This window comes from Cavia porcellus, unplaced genomic scaffold, assembly GCF_034190915.1.
Source record: "Cavia porcellus strain 051 isolate PalLab524CR breed Dunkin Hartley unplaced genomic scaffold, mCavPor4.1 scaffold_21, whole genome shotgun sequence".
Lineage (NCBI taxonomy): Eukaryota > Metazoa > Chordata > Mammalia > Rodentia > Caviidae > Cavia > Cavia porcellus.
The window spans coordinates 61,413,332-61,433,360 of record NW_026947504.1 but is presented as its reverse complement, the minus strand read 5'-3'; the positions used below and the strand labels follow the sequence as shown (position 1 = coordinate 61,433,360).

General features: G+C 32.1%; 1 protein-coding gene across 3 annotated transcripts in view; it reads left to right on the top strand.

The window, feature by feature from the left end:
• Zc3h13 (zinc finger CCCH-type containing 13) overlaps nucleotides 1–20,029 on the top strand; it is a 76,962-nt gene that overhangs the window by 18,549 nt on the left and 38,384 nt on the right. The window contains exons 5-8 of one of the 3 annotated variants that reach the window (XM_003477477.5): nucleotides 594–702; nucleotides 8,027–8,166; nucleotides 9,744–9,901; nucleotides 14,929–15,126. In XM_003477477.5, coding sequence (XP_003477525.1) covers nucleotides 594–702; nucleotides 8,027–8,166; nucleotides 9,744–9,901; nucleotides 14,929–15,126 — 605 coding nt within the window. Of the gene's footprint in view, nucleotides 1–593; nucleotides 703–811; nucleotides 864–8,026; nucleotides 8,167–9,743; nucleotides 9,902–14,928; nucleotides 15,127–20,029 lie in introns of those variants that run through there. The other 2 variants (XM_063232762.1, XM_063232761.1) reach the window with 2 other exon arrangements.

Genomic DNA, 20,029 nt, shown 5'->3' with positions numbered 1-20,029 from the left:
TTTATTCGTAATCATGTAGGAAATTCCTTAGATCAGTTAGTTTTTAGAGGTTTTCTATAGAACTCTTGTTTTTAAATATGTCACTTACAGATCTTTTCATTGTATTGTGGTTTTTTGTTTGTTTGTTTTGTTTTGTTTTCTTGATAGGGTCTTGCTGTGTAGTTTAGACAGACTTTGAACTCATGAGGATTTTTTTGCCTCAGCCTCCTGAGTGCAGGGATTACAGTCATACCCCACCATGCCCAGCATATTTTATCTGTTTTAAACTGTCTTTTCCCCAGGGTTTTTACATAGGAACTGAATATGTTAATAATGTCAAATACATATTAAGGTATTAAGATGTGCTGTCTTTTTTAAATCTTACGTCTTCCATTTACCATATTGCTGTTTCTTAGTGAAGTAAACATACTATAATTTTTCATTGTAGTGCTGCATTAGAATTTGTCATTTGTGCTGCTTATAAATGACTATTTACAAATTTCATTATTTGAAACAAAAATGAGTGAAATTAAAATGTTTTGTATTATAATAACTTGCCACCTTACATGATTTTTAAAAATATACTCATCCATGTGTATATATATACTTCTTAGAAAGAATCTTCAAGGGGGAGACACAGGGAAAAGGAAGATATAAAAATCACTAAGGAGAGAACTCCAGAAAGTGAAGAAGAAAATGTAGAATGGGAAACGAATAGAGATGGTAAGTTTCAAGATCTTTGATTATCTGATCAGTTCTTGATAATTCACTCTGAAGACTTTAAAACTGTGATCTTTCTATTGTTTCAGAACTATCTATTATCCTACTTCTGTGTTGTAACGCAGAAGCTGGCATATAATAGCAGTACAAAGGCAGAAAAAGAGGTTTGTGCTGCATATTTCAACTTCTCCACTTGTTTTCTCTCTAGAACTTTGCTGTATAATATTTCTTTGGGAATTTATTACATTTGTAAAATTTTAGATTCTTCAGTATTAAAGTTAAAATATCAAATCTAAATTTGTGTTATTTTACACAAAATACTTAAAATGGAATTTTTCAGACTTAAATGCCTGAGAAAACTATTCCCAAGAAATTGCTGACTTTTATTTTTCAGGGAAAACAAGTCAGGTGATAATTGAATCCTGGGATGTATTCATGAAGTCAGCAAAATGATTTTTGAGTCGTTATCTTAAGAGACAACCATTTGTTTTCTACATTGTGAATGTTCTATTTTCTCTACTTCTTTGATGTTCTGGAAGGTGCAGTCTAACCTTATACCACCAGTTACTAAGATAGGAAATTCAACATATGTTAAATGTATTAAATATGCAACTTACACCATTATTATTCTGCTTATTGATTACAAAGGTAAAAGAGTTATTTTAGAAAATCAGCACTTGTTTTTCAGTGATAAGCTGAGAATTTAGATCAGAGCCTAGAAAACAGCAGAATATGGATTATCACCTGTTGTTTTGCAAATAAACTTCATTTGGAATGTAACAGTGCCCATCTAGTTACACGTTACTGAGCACATGGCCAAGTTGAGATCTTATGACTGAGAACCAAGAATTTACATGCCTGAAATACATATTGCTGTATTTCAGAATGATCTCTGAAGATGTATATAGACCAGGATCTGAGAAGTATTCTTATCTCTACTAATTGAAATACCAGTGGTATTAAGGAAATCTGTTCTATTCTTTGGATAGTGCTATGTTAAAAAGTTGTTTCTAAGAAAAATAAAAAACTTCCTTATGATTAATTCATCAGTATATTGTAATCCAGTCCAATACCTCATTTACACAATTTCAGTAAAGGCAGTTGTGTTGTTCCTTTGATAATTAGTTGAGTCATGAATTAATATATTATGGTATTTATTTTCCTCATTATTGTGCAGGAGTGAGTGAAATTAAAATGTTTTGTATTATAAGAACTTGCCACCTTGCGTAATTTTTAAAAATACACTCATCTATGTGTGTATATATATTTCTTGGAAAGAACCTTTAAGAGGGAGACACAGGGAAACTTCCCTGTTTTGTGCCTTATAAAATCAATACATTCCCTGGTACTGTATTCTAAATATGATTTCTTATACTTCAGCAATTTGTGCATTTACTGTATATTCTTTTCACAATTTTTTATGTCCATTGTTTCTTTTCCCCATGTTGGTTTTGGCTGACACCCTCTTTATCACCACTTACAAGCTAAATTCTTCAGAGTTTATCTATATATTACTGTCTCTGCTCTTTTACCTGAGTCTTCTGATCCACTTCTCCACAAAACCTCCTCTGCAGTTGCTTTCACAGCTTTACTCTCACTGAATAAATAGATTTGTATTTGTCTTTACCATAAGTGATAAAGACTTTTCTGCAGCGTTTGACACAGCTCAGAACTCCTGCCTTAGAAAACATTCTTTCTTTTGGCTTCTATATTTGACAGTCCAGTTTTCTGTTCTACTGTTCAAGCCCTTCTATCTTATATAGAGACTTCTTGTGTCCTGGATGATCTCTAAGACTTTATACTTGAGTATCTTTCCGTATGTATCTAAAGTGATTCTATTATAGGAATCTTTCTATAGGTAAAGTTTTCTGAATGTAAATATCTTTAATAGTTTTACATATTAAGATATCACATGGTGGTTTCTTGTTTTTCTTTTGGTTAAAACTCACAGGCTTTAATTTTATGCATTTGTATATTTTAAGTTGTCTACTGAAGGAATTTTGAAGCATATTAATTATCTCTGTGCATGAATAGTAAGATAAACTGGTTAATAAACTTACTTTATATTTGTCAATATAAAGTGAGTAGCCATTTTAGCTGAACTCAGGAAGAATTAGTATATAGTAGTGTTTCTTCAGCTTTTTAGTTCTAGGATATATTTGTATTCTATAAAGACCCCAAAGAGCTCTCGTCTTCCACCACCTTCTACTTCTCTTTTAAATTTATTTTTTTATTCTTTTTCCAGTAATGGAGATTGAACCTGGCTAAAGCCTTTGTACAGAGATGCATCAACAGTCCTTTATTTTTTATCTCAAGACATGGTCTTGTTAAGTTGTCCAGGCTAGATTCTAACTTGGTATCTTCTTACCTTATCCTGCCGGACTACCAGGATTATAAGCATGTATCATTATCCCTGCTAAGACATTTTCTCTTTATGGATTATATTTTTCAGTAATTATCAGGTTAGAAATTGAATCTGAAATCTAAAAGCTATTTATTATTAACTCATCTGACAGTGACAATAATAAACCCAATGCATATTTTTATGAAAAGTAGCTACTTTTCATGGTAAAAGAAAATTTAAGAAGTGATAATGCTTTGAATGTTTTTGCAAGTTATTTTAATATCTGACTTAAGAGAAACAGCTAGATTTTCATGTCTGCTTCTGATTTAGTCTCTTGAAAATAATGTATCTTTTGGAAAAATTAGCCGTATATTCAGGAGAAAATTAGTAAGTAAACCACACAAATAACGTAATACTACTATAAAGGTAGTTATGAACTTTGAAAATTCTCAAAGTTGTCTAAGGGAGTCCCTAGGAATCCTTATATCAGTCTTGGAGAACTATGTGTATATGGGAATAGCTGCTGCAGCTTGGTTGTTTACCTTTTGCCTACCACCTTTTTTTGTGTGTATAATTTTGTTTTTTTTCCTTTCCTTTTTTCTGGTACCAGCGATCGAACTCACGACCACCTGCTTGCAAGGCAGGTGCTTATGCCGCTGAGCTAAATCTCCAGCCCCGCCTACCACCTTTTTATACTCTTATTTTTTTCTTCTAGATGATCCCAATGCCACATTCACTTCTATGTTAATTACTCTGAATCTGAAACTTTTAGTTGAAATCCAGATTGAAAGAGTTAGCAATCATCAACTGGACATCTCTATCTGAGTTTCATATTTAAGAGTACTGCCCTCTTACCTGGTCCCTAAGACTGAGTGCTGTTGTTGATACTCCTTCCCTTTCATCTACGTATTTTGAGCATTTTGATATTTCTGCCTAGAAAATGCCTTTGAAAACCATCTCTTTCTTTTAGTTCATCACTGATATTCTAAGTTTTAAAATACATGTTTATTGCTTTTGCATTATTTTACCAGAATAACTTCCTAATTCCATCTGTTGCTTTATGTTGCCCCTTAATTCATTCCCAAAAGCTAGAATAAACTTTTCTTAAAAGCTGTTTTTTTACTAAAGTATATGCTGTACCTATAAATAAATCTGCAGTAGTGTCCCCTTTTCTTGGCAGCTTCTTTCATTAGGCATATGAGATCCACTCATATATAAATACAGAGTTAATTAATTCTTACTGCTATATAAGAATAGTATTTGATTTTATGAGTGTACCATAATTTATCCATCCTGTTGTTGGGGAATATGTAATTTTCAACTTGGGACTATTACGAATAAGGTGATATTACTATTCTTTAATATCTTTTAATGAAAATATACCTGTTTTTTCTTGAGTTTATGCCTCAAAGTGAATTGCTGAGCTTTGAAATATGTATGTCTCCACCTATAGTAGATAATGGCATATCATAAAATACACCAATTAACCATATGTTGTTCCCCCCTTTTAATTTTACCCTTTGACAAGTGTGTAGCGGTATCTATACTGGTTTTAGTTTGCAGTTTTTTAATGAATTCAAAAAGTTTCATATATTTATTGGTGATAGTATAAGCCATTTTTCAAACTCTGTTCCAAACTTTTGCCTGTTCTTCTATTACATTATCAGTTTTTTGTTGATTATATGGTATTCAGTGTCTATCCGAGGCACTCATGTTATGAAATATGTATATTGCAGGTATCTTCTCCTATTCTTTGAGTTGCAGAATATGAAAAGAAAAAATTAGTTCATTTTGTTCTCTTGTTTGTAATTGTCTAATTTTTCATTGCCTTCAGGAATAAACAAAAGTATCACTACAATAAGAGAAAATGTATGAAAATATTTTGGTAATCTTGGAGGCAGGTCCACCTTCCTATAAAGTATGAAATCTAAAAACTACAGAAGATCTGATTGCGTAAAAGTTAGAAACTTCCGATAATTAAATGTAGTAGTTAAAGATACATAATAGAGTAGAAGAAAGTACTTGTACATATATATATTGTTAGTATATATATGTGTTTAAAAAGATAGAAGCATGTAATGACTTCCCTCAAATTCATGAAAAGGAAATCCAGGTAGAAAATGGACTAAAGGTGTATGCATGTGAAACAAAAAGGACCAATAAATGCTTAGCCGTACTGTACAGGAAATACAGGTATCAAAATGTTTATTGAAGTGTTGTTTCTAGAAGCACAGTGTTGAAACAAATCATGTCTTATCAAAACAAAGGAACTGCTCAAATAAGTTAATTTATAGTCATGCTATGAAATACTTTGCTGATGTTAAATTGAAGATTGAGCTCTGTGTGAAACAAAAATCTTGTGCATAGGGACACTGTAGTTCCAGTTCCTTGTTTTTAATGAGGAAGCTGTCAGGATTTTTAGTGCATGCAGCACTGTACTTTTAGTAGTATTATAGCATTGCAATGAGGATGGCAGTTGGAGGAATATAAGGAATTTCATATTTTACTTTGTACTCAGAATCATTTTTAATGGTGAACACGGTGAACATGCATTGTAAGTACAAACAAAAGAAAGTATTCAAATATTTATACTATGTAATCCTTGTAATAAGATTTCTTACATCTGTGATTATTTTCATGTAATAAATTTTTGCTTAAGAAGTAAAGTTATATTAAAGGATGTGAATGTTCCCAAGGCTTTTTACCTATATTAACAGATGATTTTATGGATAGGGGTACTAGTTAACATTGCCAGTACTAAAAAATGAACATGTCCTTTCTGTGAAACTTAGTGGAAAAAGAAGTCTCCATGATACATTATATACTGTTTATAGTTTTGTTACTTATGAATTGCTTTTCATGTCCTTTGCCCATTCTTTTCTCAGTTGGTAAGAATTTTTTATTCGTATGTCAACCATTCTTTATGTGTTGCATATATTTTTGTTATACATTTTTAAAATCTATCTTATTCAGTATACCACTAGTATATTACTATCATGCTTCTTGGTTTCCCATTGAGTTAGAATCATTTTTATGAATCAGTATTCATAGGGAAATTGTAGAAATAACAGTGTTCTACCACTGAGATATATCCCCAGTCCTTTTTATTTTGAGACAGGTTCTCACTAAGTTGTCCTAGTGAGAACCATACTTGGGATATTCCTACCTCAGTCTGTGTAGTGATCAGATTACAAGCATGTGCCACCATGCCCACCTCTGTATGTTGTGCCATTTCTTCTTTTATAGAGTAGGAAAACATGTGAGTTTTGATTAAAACATATGCATAAAATAAGTACTTTCTGAGTAAGGTTGCAGGAGCTTTTCCTCATAGCAAAATATATTGCCTGTTGAACATTGATTTTGACATATATTTTATCTGCTCAGGCTTCTCTTGCTCAGGTAGTTGGCAATTGAGACTGAAAGTCATCTTCTCATTTCTTATCTGTGTCCTGTACTGATATTTCCAGATAGCAGTTTTTTGGTTGCTAAGGCATCACTGATGAAACCTTCAAAATTATTTTTTGTTTTATTCAGATACTTGATTATACAGTTTTATTTAAAGAACAGTCAAGCCAAATCATTGAGTTATTTTATTCACTGAAACGAAGTGTCCCAGTGGAGTATGATATAGTAATAGTAACTAGAAATAGCTAATCATTTAATTACATCATCTAGTAAAAACTGTGTACCCTTAAGTATTTAGTGATTGTTTTCTGATTGAAAACCATGATTCAGCCTTTTTTGTAATTTACTGAAATATTGTCTAGCATAAAATTAATTATCAAGTTTGAACATACAGATAATGAAATCTATAGCTCAGTCCCAAAGCACAAATAGACAGTTGCATTCTATTGTATTTGAAGTGTTCCTGACAATGATGTCTCTGTTCTTTTATTTCCCAATTCTTTAATTAAACAAGACTGTTTGTCTTTATTATTTTTTAGTTTTGTCATTTTCTTTACCTCCGATTAAGGAAGTACTGAAAGTATAGCTTGATAAGGCACTTCCGTTTGTAGTCAGTCAAACACACCATGGTTATTGGTTAGAGTAGACATCGCTGTCAGTTCCTCCTCCAGGCTCCTAGGCATTTATGTCACATGCAGGTGAGGGGTGGAGTGCCAGTAGCCATGGAAAAGTTACCTGTGTTGTAATAAAATAGATCTTCTTACTATTCTTCTTTCTCCTCCTTGCCTCTTCATCAGTCTTTTATCATTTTCATCAGAAAAGATTGGATAATGATAAGAGGGCAGCAGATCCATTAAGATGAGTATTTTATTTTATTTTTGAGACAGGGTCTCACTGTGTAGTTCAGGCTGGCCTTGAACTCACTATGTAGCTTGGGCTGACATTGAACTTGTACTGATCTTCCTGCCTGTGCTGCCTGTGCATGTGCCACTGTGTCCAGCCTCATTTAAAGAAATAGAATAAGTTGATTGAAGTGAACATGTTAAAAATCCTTGAGAAATTAGTGTGTATGTATACATGAGTATTAAAATTAGTTAATTTTAGCTTTAGATATAAATGAGTTGTGTCACGATGACACAGAAGTAATATTGCACACCTCATATAACCTCACTTTATTGATGAATTTTTAAGTAAATCAAGGAAATAATCACACGTTCTGCAGCCCTCCTTCCCTTCTTTCCTTTGTGGTTCTGGGAGCCATACATGCATCAGAAGGTGTAACTGAACCTACATCCTCCACCTTAATTGCAAGCTTTAAAATCTCAGCTTCTGATGAAAAGTCCAACCTTCAGACAACTCTGAGTCACTTTTAGAAAACTTGCAATCTTTAAAAATGTAGGGCTTTTCATAAAGAAACCAACCATGGTGATTGAATTCTTTATAGATACAATATTTCCTTTATTTTTCAAAAGTGTGTTTTAATTAAAGTCATTTAAATTTGTATATAAAATTAGAAAAACTGTAATTTTGTGTAGATAATTATAATTTCTGGCAAGTAATGCAATTTTTATTTTAAAGATTCTGACAATGGAGATATTAATTATGATTATGTTCATGAGTTGTCATTGGAAATGAAGCGCCAAAAGATACAGAGGGAATTAATGAAGTTGGAACAAGAAAATATGGAGAAGAGAGAAGAAATTATCATTAAAAAAGAGGTATCCATTCATTGCAATAAATATGTTAATAATTACTATCAGCATGGAAATTGATCACAGAAATCGCTACATCTAAATCGCTAGCTGCATCTTAAATTATACTAAGATCAACTCATTGTATATCAGCAATTCTGTATGTGTTAATCATTTAAGCTTCATATTAATCTGTTAGATAATAGGAAATACTTTGCTGTTGAATAAAACTGAAGCTCTGTTGCAGGGAATCACCAGCTATTATGGGGGCTGAATCAATATGTGTTTCAGATCCATGCTATTATTACAATAATACCTTGTTCACATTTCTAAGGTATAGATATCAAAATTCATTTGAATATAATTTGTATATTTTGGGAAATTTTGAAATATCATTTTTTAAATTTTATTTTAAAGAGATTAAGACAAAACAGGACATAACAAAATAGATCAGAATAGTACAATGTAAGCAACACAGAATTTCACTAGGAGACAACCCGTAATTAACAGTAGTAACTACCACAATGTCACTTTCTTTGAAGTAGTTGAGTATACTTCATATACAATAATATCAAACATAACAAAATAGTATAAAAACATTCAAGAGAATGAGAGTATCACAGGGCATTCAGAACCAAATAACAGAAAACAAACAATGGCTACTATATTATCTTATCTTCCATAGAGAATTTGTTTATATTTTCACGTGTAATACAGTCCAATAAGGTACAACATGATAGAGCCAATGGAAACAGAAGAGCAAAAGCATGGTAGGACTTCAGAGTAAGATGATATTATACCAGTACTGGCTATTATAATGACTTGTTTCCCTCAAATTAGCTGTTCATACCATCACAGTTAATAAAATCAGGCAAACAAGGAAAAACCCATTATAATCAACCAATGCGATCATTATGAGGTTTCAGAACAATGTAATGGGAAATCATGATTATCATAAACTCTTACTATTTCTTACACTAGGGAAACTATTCAGTATTTATACATGTGAGTTTGATTTTATGAATATGGTCTCAAGTTGCGCCCACTTATTAGTAAATATCTCAATGTGATCATTCTTTATAGCTGAGTAGTACTCCATTGTATAAAAATACCACAACATTTTTATCCATTCCTCAGTTGATGGACACTTAGGTTGTTTCCAAGATCTGGCTATTACAAATTGTGCTGCTGTAAACATGGGTGCACATATATCACTGTGGTATGATGTTTTCAGTTCTGGGAATATGCCTAGAAGAGGAATAGCTGGGTCGAATGGGGGAAATTTCATCATTTTTAGTCTGCTTTCTTGATACTGTTGTATCTTAGGGCAGTTAATTATCATACTGGTTAGAAGTGTGGGTTAGGGGTTTGGGGATATAGCTCAGTGGCATAAGCGCCTGCCTGGCAAGCACAAGGTCCTGAATTCGATCACCTGTACCAAACAAACAAAAAGTAGAAACATGGATTAGACTACTGTCAATAGCTGATGACTACAGTAGTATTTAATTTTTAAAATTAAGTTCTTTTTCATAATTTTAAGATGTATACTGTGTTGTACCATGAATGAATGAGTTCCTGAATTGACTACTGAATTCTTTTGAAAGGTTTCACCAGAAGTGATTAGATCAAAATTGTCTCCATCACCTTCTTTAAGAAAGTCTAGCAAATCTCCAAAGCGAAAGTCAAGCCCCAAATCGTCTTCAGCTGGCAAGAAAGATAGGAAGACATCTGCAGTGTCTTCTCCCCTGTTGGACCAGCAGAGGTCAGTAGGGTGATAGTGTCAGTAGTTTTTTTCTCGAAGGTTATTAAAGAACAATTGCTACTTAGTTGATTATAGAAGCCTGCTTTTAGTATAGTTAGTATTTACTGTGCTTTTTATCTTCCTTAAAAAACATTAAACCTGTAGGGAACTCTTCTGGCAAATGCACTTATGCTTTAGAGTTTGTTCTTTCCTTTTGAATTTGGTGTTTATGGTATGTGTGCTTAAATATTTATAATTCCATTAAATGTACTGTTTTGCAAACATAATATTGTTCTCATCTAATTATAATACAAATATATAACTTTCCTTATACAACTTGCTTTTTCATTTTAATATTTTTGTACATCTTTGTAATGATACATGTAGCCTTGATTCACTAATATTTGTTACATGTTACTTTTGTATTGCTGAACATTTATGTTGTTTTCATTATTAGCTATTATGATCTATACATAGTGAACATTGTCATCTTTGTGTACATATGAAGATTATAATTTAGTATATACCTAATAGCCAATATATTATTTAGAAATTTTATGATAGCTAGCTGAAGAAATAAATTTTAATGTAGTTACATTGAAGGAGAAAAAAATAGAGCAACAGGAATGTTTTATGTAATGCTACTCTGTAGTACAGTGGTACCTTGGTTCATAAACTTGATTCTGGTTGCAGACTAGTTGGATGAGAACTGAATCAAATTCACAGGCTAAATTTAATATTGACCTTGTGAAGAAATTTAATTCAGTTCCTAGTTCACTTCATGACTGTAATCATGGAGAGAACTGAATTTGTGAACTGAGGTATCACTATATTTAAATTTTAATTAAAGTGCGTAAACCAGTGAGTTTTTTTTTTTTTTTAACTTTTTATCGGTACCGGGGATCGAACTCATGACCGCCTGCTTGCAAGGCAGGTGCTTATGCTGCTGAGCTAAATCTCTAGCCCGGGTTTTTTTTAATAAGTAAAAACATTTGGTAAGTTGGCCAACTATCTATCTAAACCTGTAACGAAACTCATTATCTCCTTTTGGGTTTTTAGACACTTACCATATTCAGACACTAGTTACTGTGCATAGATTATTCCATCATCCTGTTTATATTACATAGTGTCCAATCCTGTACAAACATGCACATTTACATTTAGTTCCCCTAGTTTCTCTTAAAGTTGCCGTCAGAAATCTTAACAAAACAATTCTGATAAAAGTCTTACGCCTTTGTGAAACTTTGTGGTTTTCCATCCTATGGAATGAAGTTTATATTCCTCAGAACAACGTTCAGACTTTGATTTATTCTACTTGTATTTTTGTTCAATTTTCCTCCCATCTGCTGTCTTCTACACTCAACCCATCAATCTCTGACTTAAATTCTAAGTTTTTCTATAAGTTTTCCAATTTCTCCTTATGGAACACAATTTTTGTTCCCTTTGTGTACCTATCAGATTTTGTTTGTACCTTTTTAATATTAATTGTCATTTGCATTATATTTCAGCTATGTTGTATATGTTTTGCAACCTGAATTAAATTTAAATTGGGATCTTGAAAATTGGGATCTTGATAGTTTCTTATTCTGTCTCCTTGCACACTTTTGCGTGCTTTTGCAGACTGTTGCATTGTAATGAGATGTTTACTAAAGTTGACTTGATCCTTTCCCTTGTTCGTGGGATCGAGTCAGTATTGTAAAGGGATGTGGAAGAAGTTGAACCAAGTGACATGATCCACCTTCTTGTTGTTTATCTTCTTGACCAACCAATGATAAAACTTTTCTTCTGCTCATTTCCTCAGTAAACTACATATCAGAAATACCTTGTCTTCATTATCTTAATCCTTTCTACTTCTGACATATTTGAAATTTAGTCTCTTCATAGCAAATTTTAATAATATTTTAGATGTTAATAGTTTCATCCTTTTTGGTATAATTTCGTTTACTGCTTTATTAATAACATCCTTTGGTAAATATTTGGCCACTTGATTAACTATGTTTCCTATATTCTGTTATGTTGAACTATTAGTTTAATAATTGATGAAGTATTAATTTAGTAATTAAATAGAAAGGCCTAAAAAACACCAAGAAAAAATTAAGTATACTGGTTTGTTACACAGTTTACATTGACTAGAGTATGTCAGAAGATTAATTTCATTGCTGGGCGTACAACAAGCTATTTGAAGATACATTAACCGCAAGTAAATACTAGAATTTCAGTTAAAATTCAGTGGAATAAATCAGCCAGTGCTAGTAAGTCAACTGAAATGATAAGCAGGACACTTTTTTTGAGAGGGATGCTTTCTTAGGGTTTATTTTTTATGATTTCTTTTTATTTGTACATGTGTGCAGTGCATAATGTTTATATTCCTTATGGGGAATTGATACATCTCATAATACATCTTAGTTTCTTTTTTTTCCTTGCTTTTTCTTTCCCTTACTCTTTTCTCACTCTTCCATCTCTTGATCCCCTTCCTTATTTTTTGTACATATTTGCAGTACATAATATTTAAAAGTTACCTAGTCTTAAGTAGGTTATCATATTGATTGGATGAAAACATTTACTGATAAACTTAAAACTTGTACTACTTCCCTGATAGCTGGCATTTCTGACATTCATTTTTATCTTTAAAAATTTTGATACAGATGGTAAATATTGACAAGCTTTTATATTTGAAATGGAAAAATTTTTAGAAATACAGATATTATTTGTTGGTGCATAAGAAAATATCACATAAATAGGCAGTTAGATGTGTGGCTAATGTGGTTGTTGACATAAAGTGAAGATGAAAACAGTTTGGGTCTTAATATTTTAATAGTTTTTTACTTGCTTCAGTGGGTGACCCTATCAGTGATAATAAGAAATAGAGATAAAATAGAGACCAAGACTGCTAAATTTTCTGAATGCTAATCGACTTAGATGCTTTTGTCTTTTGTAAATCTTTCAGCAGTTTTCAGGACTATACTGTCCATTATCGTTTGATGTTTAAGAAATCTTCAAACTTGAGAACCCAAGATAGTATAAAGTTAAGTCCTAGGATTGAGGCTTAAATCTTCATCAATAAATATCAATAGACAGTAAAATGAATGAATTTTGAAAATTCAGTAGATGTATAAAAAGAAAGAGCCACTTTAAAAACCAGTCCCAACTGAATGTTCAGCAAATGACTTACACAGAAGTGTTCATATGAAAATCAGGAACAAACTTAAGTAATAAATTCAGCCATAAATTTAGTATGGTTTGCAAGGGTATTGCGTTGATGTGATGAGAGCAGTTGATCTTGAAAAAAAAAATTGAACAAGGATATTTTGAGGAAAATCCAAGTTGAAATAGAATAATGAGATTACCAAATCTAGAATTACTAGAATGAGTGATACTTGAAAGAAAAATCACTGAATTTGAAGACAAGTTTATGATACTGCAGTGTAGAAGAGAGATGGGAGTGATAGAAGAATTTGACATGAGAGAACCAAGAGGTGCAGTAGCTGTATATAAGATAAAGAGAACTTTAAAGCGATGTGGGTCACACGAAGAAGTGATGGAATAAAAATTTATGAAGCTGAATAAAAAAACATGACATTTCAGATTGGAGCAGTTTACGAATGCTGGCAGGGTTTTTTTTTTTTTTTTTTAAATGAGAACTTTTTTTCAAGGAAGTGTTCTATAACAAGTATCTCAGCAGCAAAATCAGGTGACCTAATAGAAAAAAGAGCTATTCTCTTGGACTTATTGTCTACAGTACTGAATGCTGCCAAATATAACTATAGAGCTGTTAGGGAAAGTAATTTAGATGAGAAAATGTTATTACATTCAGTTAAATTTTTTCAGCAGCGAGGCAGAGCCAGTCAGTTTTTGTTGTACAAAGGACCAAAGTTAAAATATCAAATGAAAGATAGTTATACCTAAAAATCAGTTACAACTTGATTAAACACATAAATGTGAAAAGCAAAATTTCTAAGTTTTAGAAAGGCATTTCGTGATCTAAAGAATTGGGAAATACTTAAATAAGATTCAGAGATTTAAATGAATGTTCTCTATAGAACTTGAGATTTTAGTTGCAAGTGTTTTCATAATGATCAAAACTTATAAACCATATGAAATTGATTTAAAAAGTTAAGGAGTAACTGTACAAAGAAATTCTTAGTCTATAGCAAAAATTACCTTAATCTGTTTTAGAAAAATGTTTACACTATGTGTGTGTTCAGTACGTAATACAATACACTAATATGTATGTGTTGTGGAGGGGGGGAGAGAGAGAGAGAGAGAGTATAAGAGCTGTTTCTAGTGATAAAGTAGTTGTGACACCACCACCACCACCACCACCCCCGCCGCCAATAGGATTTTTCCTCATTCTCTGGGTTGCCTTTTCACTCTTGATTTTGCCCATTGATGCACAGTTTTTATGTTTCATGTAGTCTGTCTGTCAATTTTTGCTTTTACCTATGCCTTAAGAATCATAACCAAGAAATCATTGCCAAATCCAATGTTGCAAAGTTTTTCTTTACAGTTTCTTGAGAGTTTTATAGTTCTAATTTTTATGTTTAAGTATTTCATTTATTTTGTGTGGATTTTTATATGTATATGATATAAGATAAAGGTCCTTTTTAGCACGTGGACATAATGAAAGTGTGAAAGTATATAAAGTACATTAACAGTAGTTATTATGGGATAATATTGTAGATGAACTTTATTCATTTGCTTTTCTATACTGTACATATAAACTAAAAAACTAATGTAAGCAGCTGTTTTATAGTATTATATCTTTTCCTAAAAGTTCTTCCTCCTTCATCTCTTTTTTTTTTGCAGTTGTACTTTTTAACGTTGTGTGACAATAATAAGCACTATTAATATAATAAATATATAAATATCTATGAGATAGTTTCCCCCTGGATATTAGTAACTAGTAGTAGCCACATAGTAGAGGCAATTAGTGGGAAGGAATATTGTTGTTGTTGTTTTTTTTTTTTTTTTTTTAACAAAAGCAGTTATATCTATTTAGCCTTTTGGAAATGTGTAGACCTGTAATTATAGCTTTGTGTAACCTTCAGGAATTCAAAAGGCAGCCAAAGTAAAAAAAAGGGGCCACGTACTCCTAGTCCACCCCCTCCTATACCAGAAGACATTGCTCTGGGGAAAAAATATAAAGAAAAGTATAAAGTGAAAGACAGAATAGAAGAAAAACCAAGGGATGGAAAGGACAGAGGACGAGATTTTGAAAGGCAAAGAGAAAAGAGAGAAAAGCCACGGTAAGGAGGATTCTATGTTTTTAACAATATTTCTTTTTTGTATTTACTTTTCAGAAACTCAGGCATTGTTGTAATGGATTTGTTTTCAAATGTGTGTGTGTATATTTAATACTCTTATAAGTAACAGATAATTCAGTAAACATTAACTTTTAAAACTTAAATATTTTTTATTGTGATAAAAACATAAAAATTACCATTGAAACTATTTTTACATGTACAATTCAAACATTGTTGTAAAATATCTCCAGAACTTTGGTATCTTGCAAATCTGAAACTGTACTTATCAAACGGAAGCTCCTTTTATTTTCCTTCTGCCAGTCTCTGTAACCTTTATATTGTGATTTTGTGAATTTGACTACTTTATATACCTCATATAAATAGAATCAGAAAATATTAGCAAAAATCTTTAGGGTACACTTGTATTCTGGCACATGACAGAGTTTCTTTTTTAGACTGAATAATTTTTTGTGTAACATAAATCATACTTGTTCATTCATTGATTAACATTTGGGATGCATCTACCTTTTGATTGTAACAGATAATTCTTCTATAAGCATGGGCCTGCAAATATCATTTTGAGACTCTGCTTCCAGTTTCTTTGGATAGATAAACAGAAATGAGATTACTCATTTAGATAATTGCTGTGTAGGGCTGGGGATTTAGCTCAGCAGCATAAACGCCTGCCTAGCAAGCATGAGGTTGTGAGTTCCATCCCCGGTACCAAAAAAAAATAAAAAATCTAACTTTAGATAATTGGTGTGTTTTAAGTTTTCGAGTAAGTGTGCACATGTTTCTGTAGCAGTTATGCTATTGTACATTCCCACCAACACTGCACAAAGCTTCTGAGTTCTCGGCGTCCTCACCAACACTTTTTTATAGTAGCCATTTTATTTATTTTATCTGCTTACGTTTTGGTAATGGGAATCGAATTCACAAGTTCATGCTTTGCCGGCAGGTGCTGAGCTAAATCCCCGGCCCCTAGTAATCATTTTTAAAAAAAAAACATTGTGACTTGATTTCAAGTTCTGGTGATGATTAGTTATGAACATCTTTTTATATTCTCATTGGAATTCTTTTGCAGATCTTATTGGAATTCTGCCTATCCAGGATGTTTATGCTTTTTTTAGTTGGGTTATTTGATTTTTTTTCTTTGATTAATTTAAGTTCTTTGTGTATTCTCAGTCTTACTCTCTTTTCAAAGATAAGCTTTTGGGGATAGAACTCATGACCTTGCATTTGCCAAGTAGGCACTTGTGCTGCTGAGCTAATAAACCCCTGGCCCACAGAGATAAATTTTGTAAATATATTCTCCCATTCTTTTTTTTTTTTTTTTTTTTTTTTTTTTGGTCGTTTTGAGATAGGGTCTCACTGTGCAGTTCAGGCTGGCCTTGAACTCACTTTGTAGCCCAGGCTGGTCTCAAACTCACATGGATCCTCCTGCCTCAGCCTCCCAAGTGCTGGGATTACAGGCATGAGCCACCACACCCGGCTCTCTCCCATTCTTATAGCTGCCTTTTTACTGTTGATTGTGTGCTTTGATACACAGAATTGTAAAAATTTGACATCACATTTGTCTGTATACTTTTGTTAACAAACAATTTCAGTGTCATAGCTAAGAAATCCTTGTCAAGACCAATGTACCTTTAAGAGTTTTATAGTTGTATTTCTGGATCCATTTTGAATTAATATTTGTAATATGGTATTAAGTAAAGGTCTAGCTTCATTCTTTTGTGTATAGTTTTGTCACCCCCATTGGTGGAGGAAATTCCTTTTGAATAGTCTTTAACATCATTGTAGAAGATCATTTGGCCTCTTATGTATTTTTTTTTCTGAGCATGCTATATCATTGGACTATGTGACTGTCTTTATGACAATACTGCACTTTTTTATTACTACCTTAGCTTTGTAACAGGCTCTGAAATCAGAAAGTATGAATCCTTTAATTTTGTTGTTTTTCAAAATTATTTTTGGATATTTGGGGTCCCTTAAGTTTCCATGTAAATTATAGGATCAGTTTTTCTCTTTTTTTTTAATAAAGACCATTCAGATTTTGATAGGAATTTTGTTGCCTCTGCAGATTAGTTTTTGGATTACAGATTTTATTATCACCTTACTTAGGTTTATTCTTAACAATTTTATGATTTTTCACATTGTAAATTGAATTGTTTTCTTAATTTGATTTTCAGATTTGTTCACTGTAATTTATAAAATATAGCTGATCATTTTTTGTGTTTATATATCCTTCAATTTTGTTAAACTAATTTATTCTAACAGAATTTTGTTTTTATAGAATGTAGTTTATTGAATAGAAAATGTCATCATCTGCAAACAGATCATTCTACTTTTCCAGTATGGATCCTTTTTATTTCATTTTTCTGATACAGTTGTTTGGGCTGAGATTTTTAGATACTGTGTTGAATAAAAGGGGCAGAAAGAAGAATCCTTGCTTTGTTCTGGGTCCTAAAAGAAAAGTTTTCAGTTTTTCTCAATTGAGTGAGATGTTGGCTGTGGACTTTTAATAAATGGCCTCTTACTAAGTTGAAATAGTTTCTAGCTCTTTTCTAGTTGAGTGTTTTAATCATGAAGAGTTATTGAACCTTGTCACCTGTTTTTGTGTGTAGATCACCAGCTTACCTGACCAAATAATTCTTTGCCTTCTTTTTTTTTTTTTTTTGTTACCAGGAATCAAACTCAGTATCTTGCGCATACCAGGCAGGTGCTGCGCCTCTGAACTGTATTCCCAGCGCTCCTTCATTTTTTAATGTAATTTTATTAACCAGTTTTTATAATGTTATACCATCCTTTTACTCCATTAGTAAATTCCAGTAGTTAGTGGTCTTGATGTGTTTCATTTTAATGTACTATTTAAAGCAGTTTGCTGGTATTTTCTTGAGGATTTTTGTATTGTTATTCCTCAGGGAATTCCTGGTTCTCAAGATACATGGAATGCTCACATATTTGATAAAGAAGTCATTCCCTTGTTCACTTTTGATTCACTTTCAGATTTATTTTCATGAAATTAATGTTTCTTCAGGAAAAATATAACTCCTTGAAAGAGTACAGGGTCTGAGTTTCTTTTGTTTTTGACTTGCAGTATAATGGAAAGTGCACAAATCTTTGTACACGCTCTGACAGTTACTTGATGTAAGACCCTGAGCAGTTTACTTATTCACTCTGAACCTCTCACTCTCTTTGGCTATAAAATACATGGAATGCTACCTTTTTGGATTAAGGTCAGGATTAAAGTGGTGCTTAATTTAATACAGAATGGCAATGACATAGGTCCAGTTGTGCTTACACCTGTAACTTAAGCCATCATGTCCTAGTCCCACATCTTTTCTTCTTAGTCATTAAACTTTTAAAAAGAGTAGTAGAGAGAAAAATGTAAAGATACTTAAATTCCACAGTTTTCAAAACTGAAAAGGTAAGGAGAAAATAAAGTTAAAATAATAAAGCCTTTGCTCAAAAACTCATGAGTGTTCTAGTCTTACAGCTTAGCTTAGTTATTTGTACTTGAAGTTTCTTTAATGCTCTAGATACCAGGTTTGAGTAGAAGTGCTGTAAAGCAATAATGAGTTTTTTATAGAAATTATGAGTAAACTATTTTGGTTTTTGCATTCTGTGAACAAATTATTAAAGGTTATTGTAGGTACTCTGGAAACAATTTTAAGTATATCCAGAAATAAACTCAGTGTCAGTTTAGTGGAAAGATCTTATTTTATTAATTTTGGTATTTGTAATATCACTAGCACCTGATGAAATTCAAATTAAAAGTACCCAGATAATAGTGATTATCCTGTTCTTTTGGATATGTTTGAATAGTTATCATTGTTTCCCAACACTAAGCATTTCTACTTACATCTAAAAATAAGTAAGGGCTACTAAGAGTTAATTACATTTTAATGATTTGTGGCCTTTTTATACTAGAAGAAAAATGAGTGGTTTAAAAGCATAAAACTTAAAGGAATCATAGATCACTCATGTTTAGATGAATCCACGTGGCACATTTTTATTTTTTAGTGAACCATTATCCAAAAGCCATTTTTATTTGCCTAAATTCTTATTGTGAGTACTAATAGTTAAGATCATTTTCCTGACTTACATATTTTATAGATTTAAACCTTTTATTAAAAGATACACAAAAGCATCATTTATAAACTACATTGTATATGGCTGTGTTTTGAACCAGGAGTTGTTTTGGCTGACGGGATATTTGTGGGTGACTGATGTAATGTCACAACTCAGAGTGAGAGTGATACTACTGATATCTAGTGAGTATTGGCCAGGGATATTGCTACATCTTGCTATGTACAGTACAGCCTCTCCCCCTTTTGTATACAAATTATCAACAGTAAAAAGGTTAAAAACCTTGATTTAGGATTAATAATGATTGTGCCATCATTGCAAACAGCTTAAAAATAAGCATTATCAAAGGAACTGAGTGTAGTTCTATAATACTTTGTCTAGAATGTGAAGATTTTTTTTTTAAATAAGCATTGATAATTATCAGGGCATGTGATATCTAGAATGTTACTTTTAAACATTAGTCTTTTTTTTTTTTTTTTTTTTTTTTGTCTCTTTGAGACAGGGTCTCGCTGTGCAGTTCAGGCTGGCCTTGAGCTCACTGTGTAGCCTAGGCTGGTCTCAAACTCACAATGATCCTCCTACCTCAGCCTCCCGAGTAGTGGGAATACAGGCGTGAGCCACCACACCCGGCTAAACATTAGTGTTTTTAAAAATTATTGCATAAATGTATGTACTTCATCTCTGTCATGCTCAGACTGTGACATACCAGACTGTGATAGTTATTTAGTTGTGCTTTGAGTTATCATAAGTGGTTTCTCTGGTAGGAGTGAAAGATGATTTGAAGGAAGATTCAAACAAGAATTACATAGTAAATCTC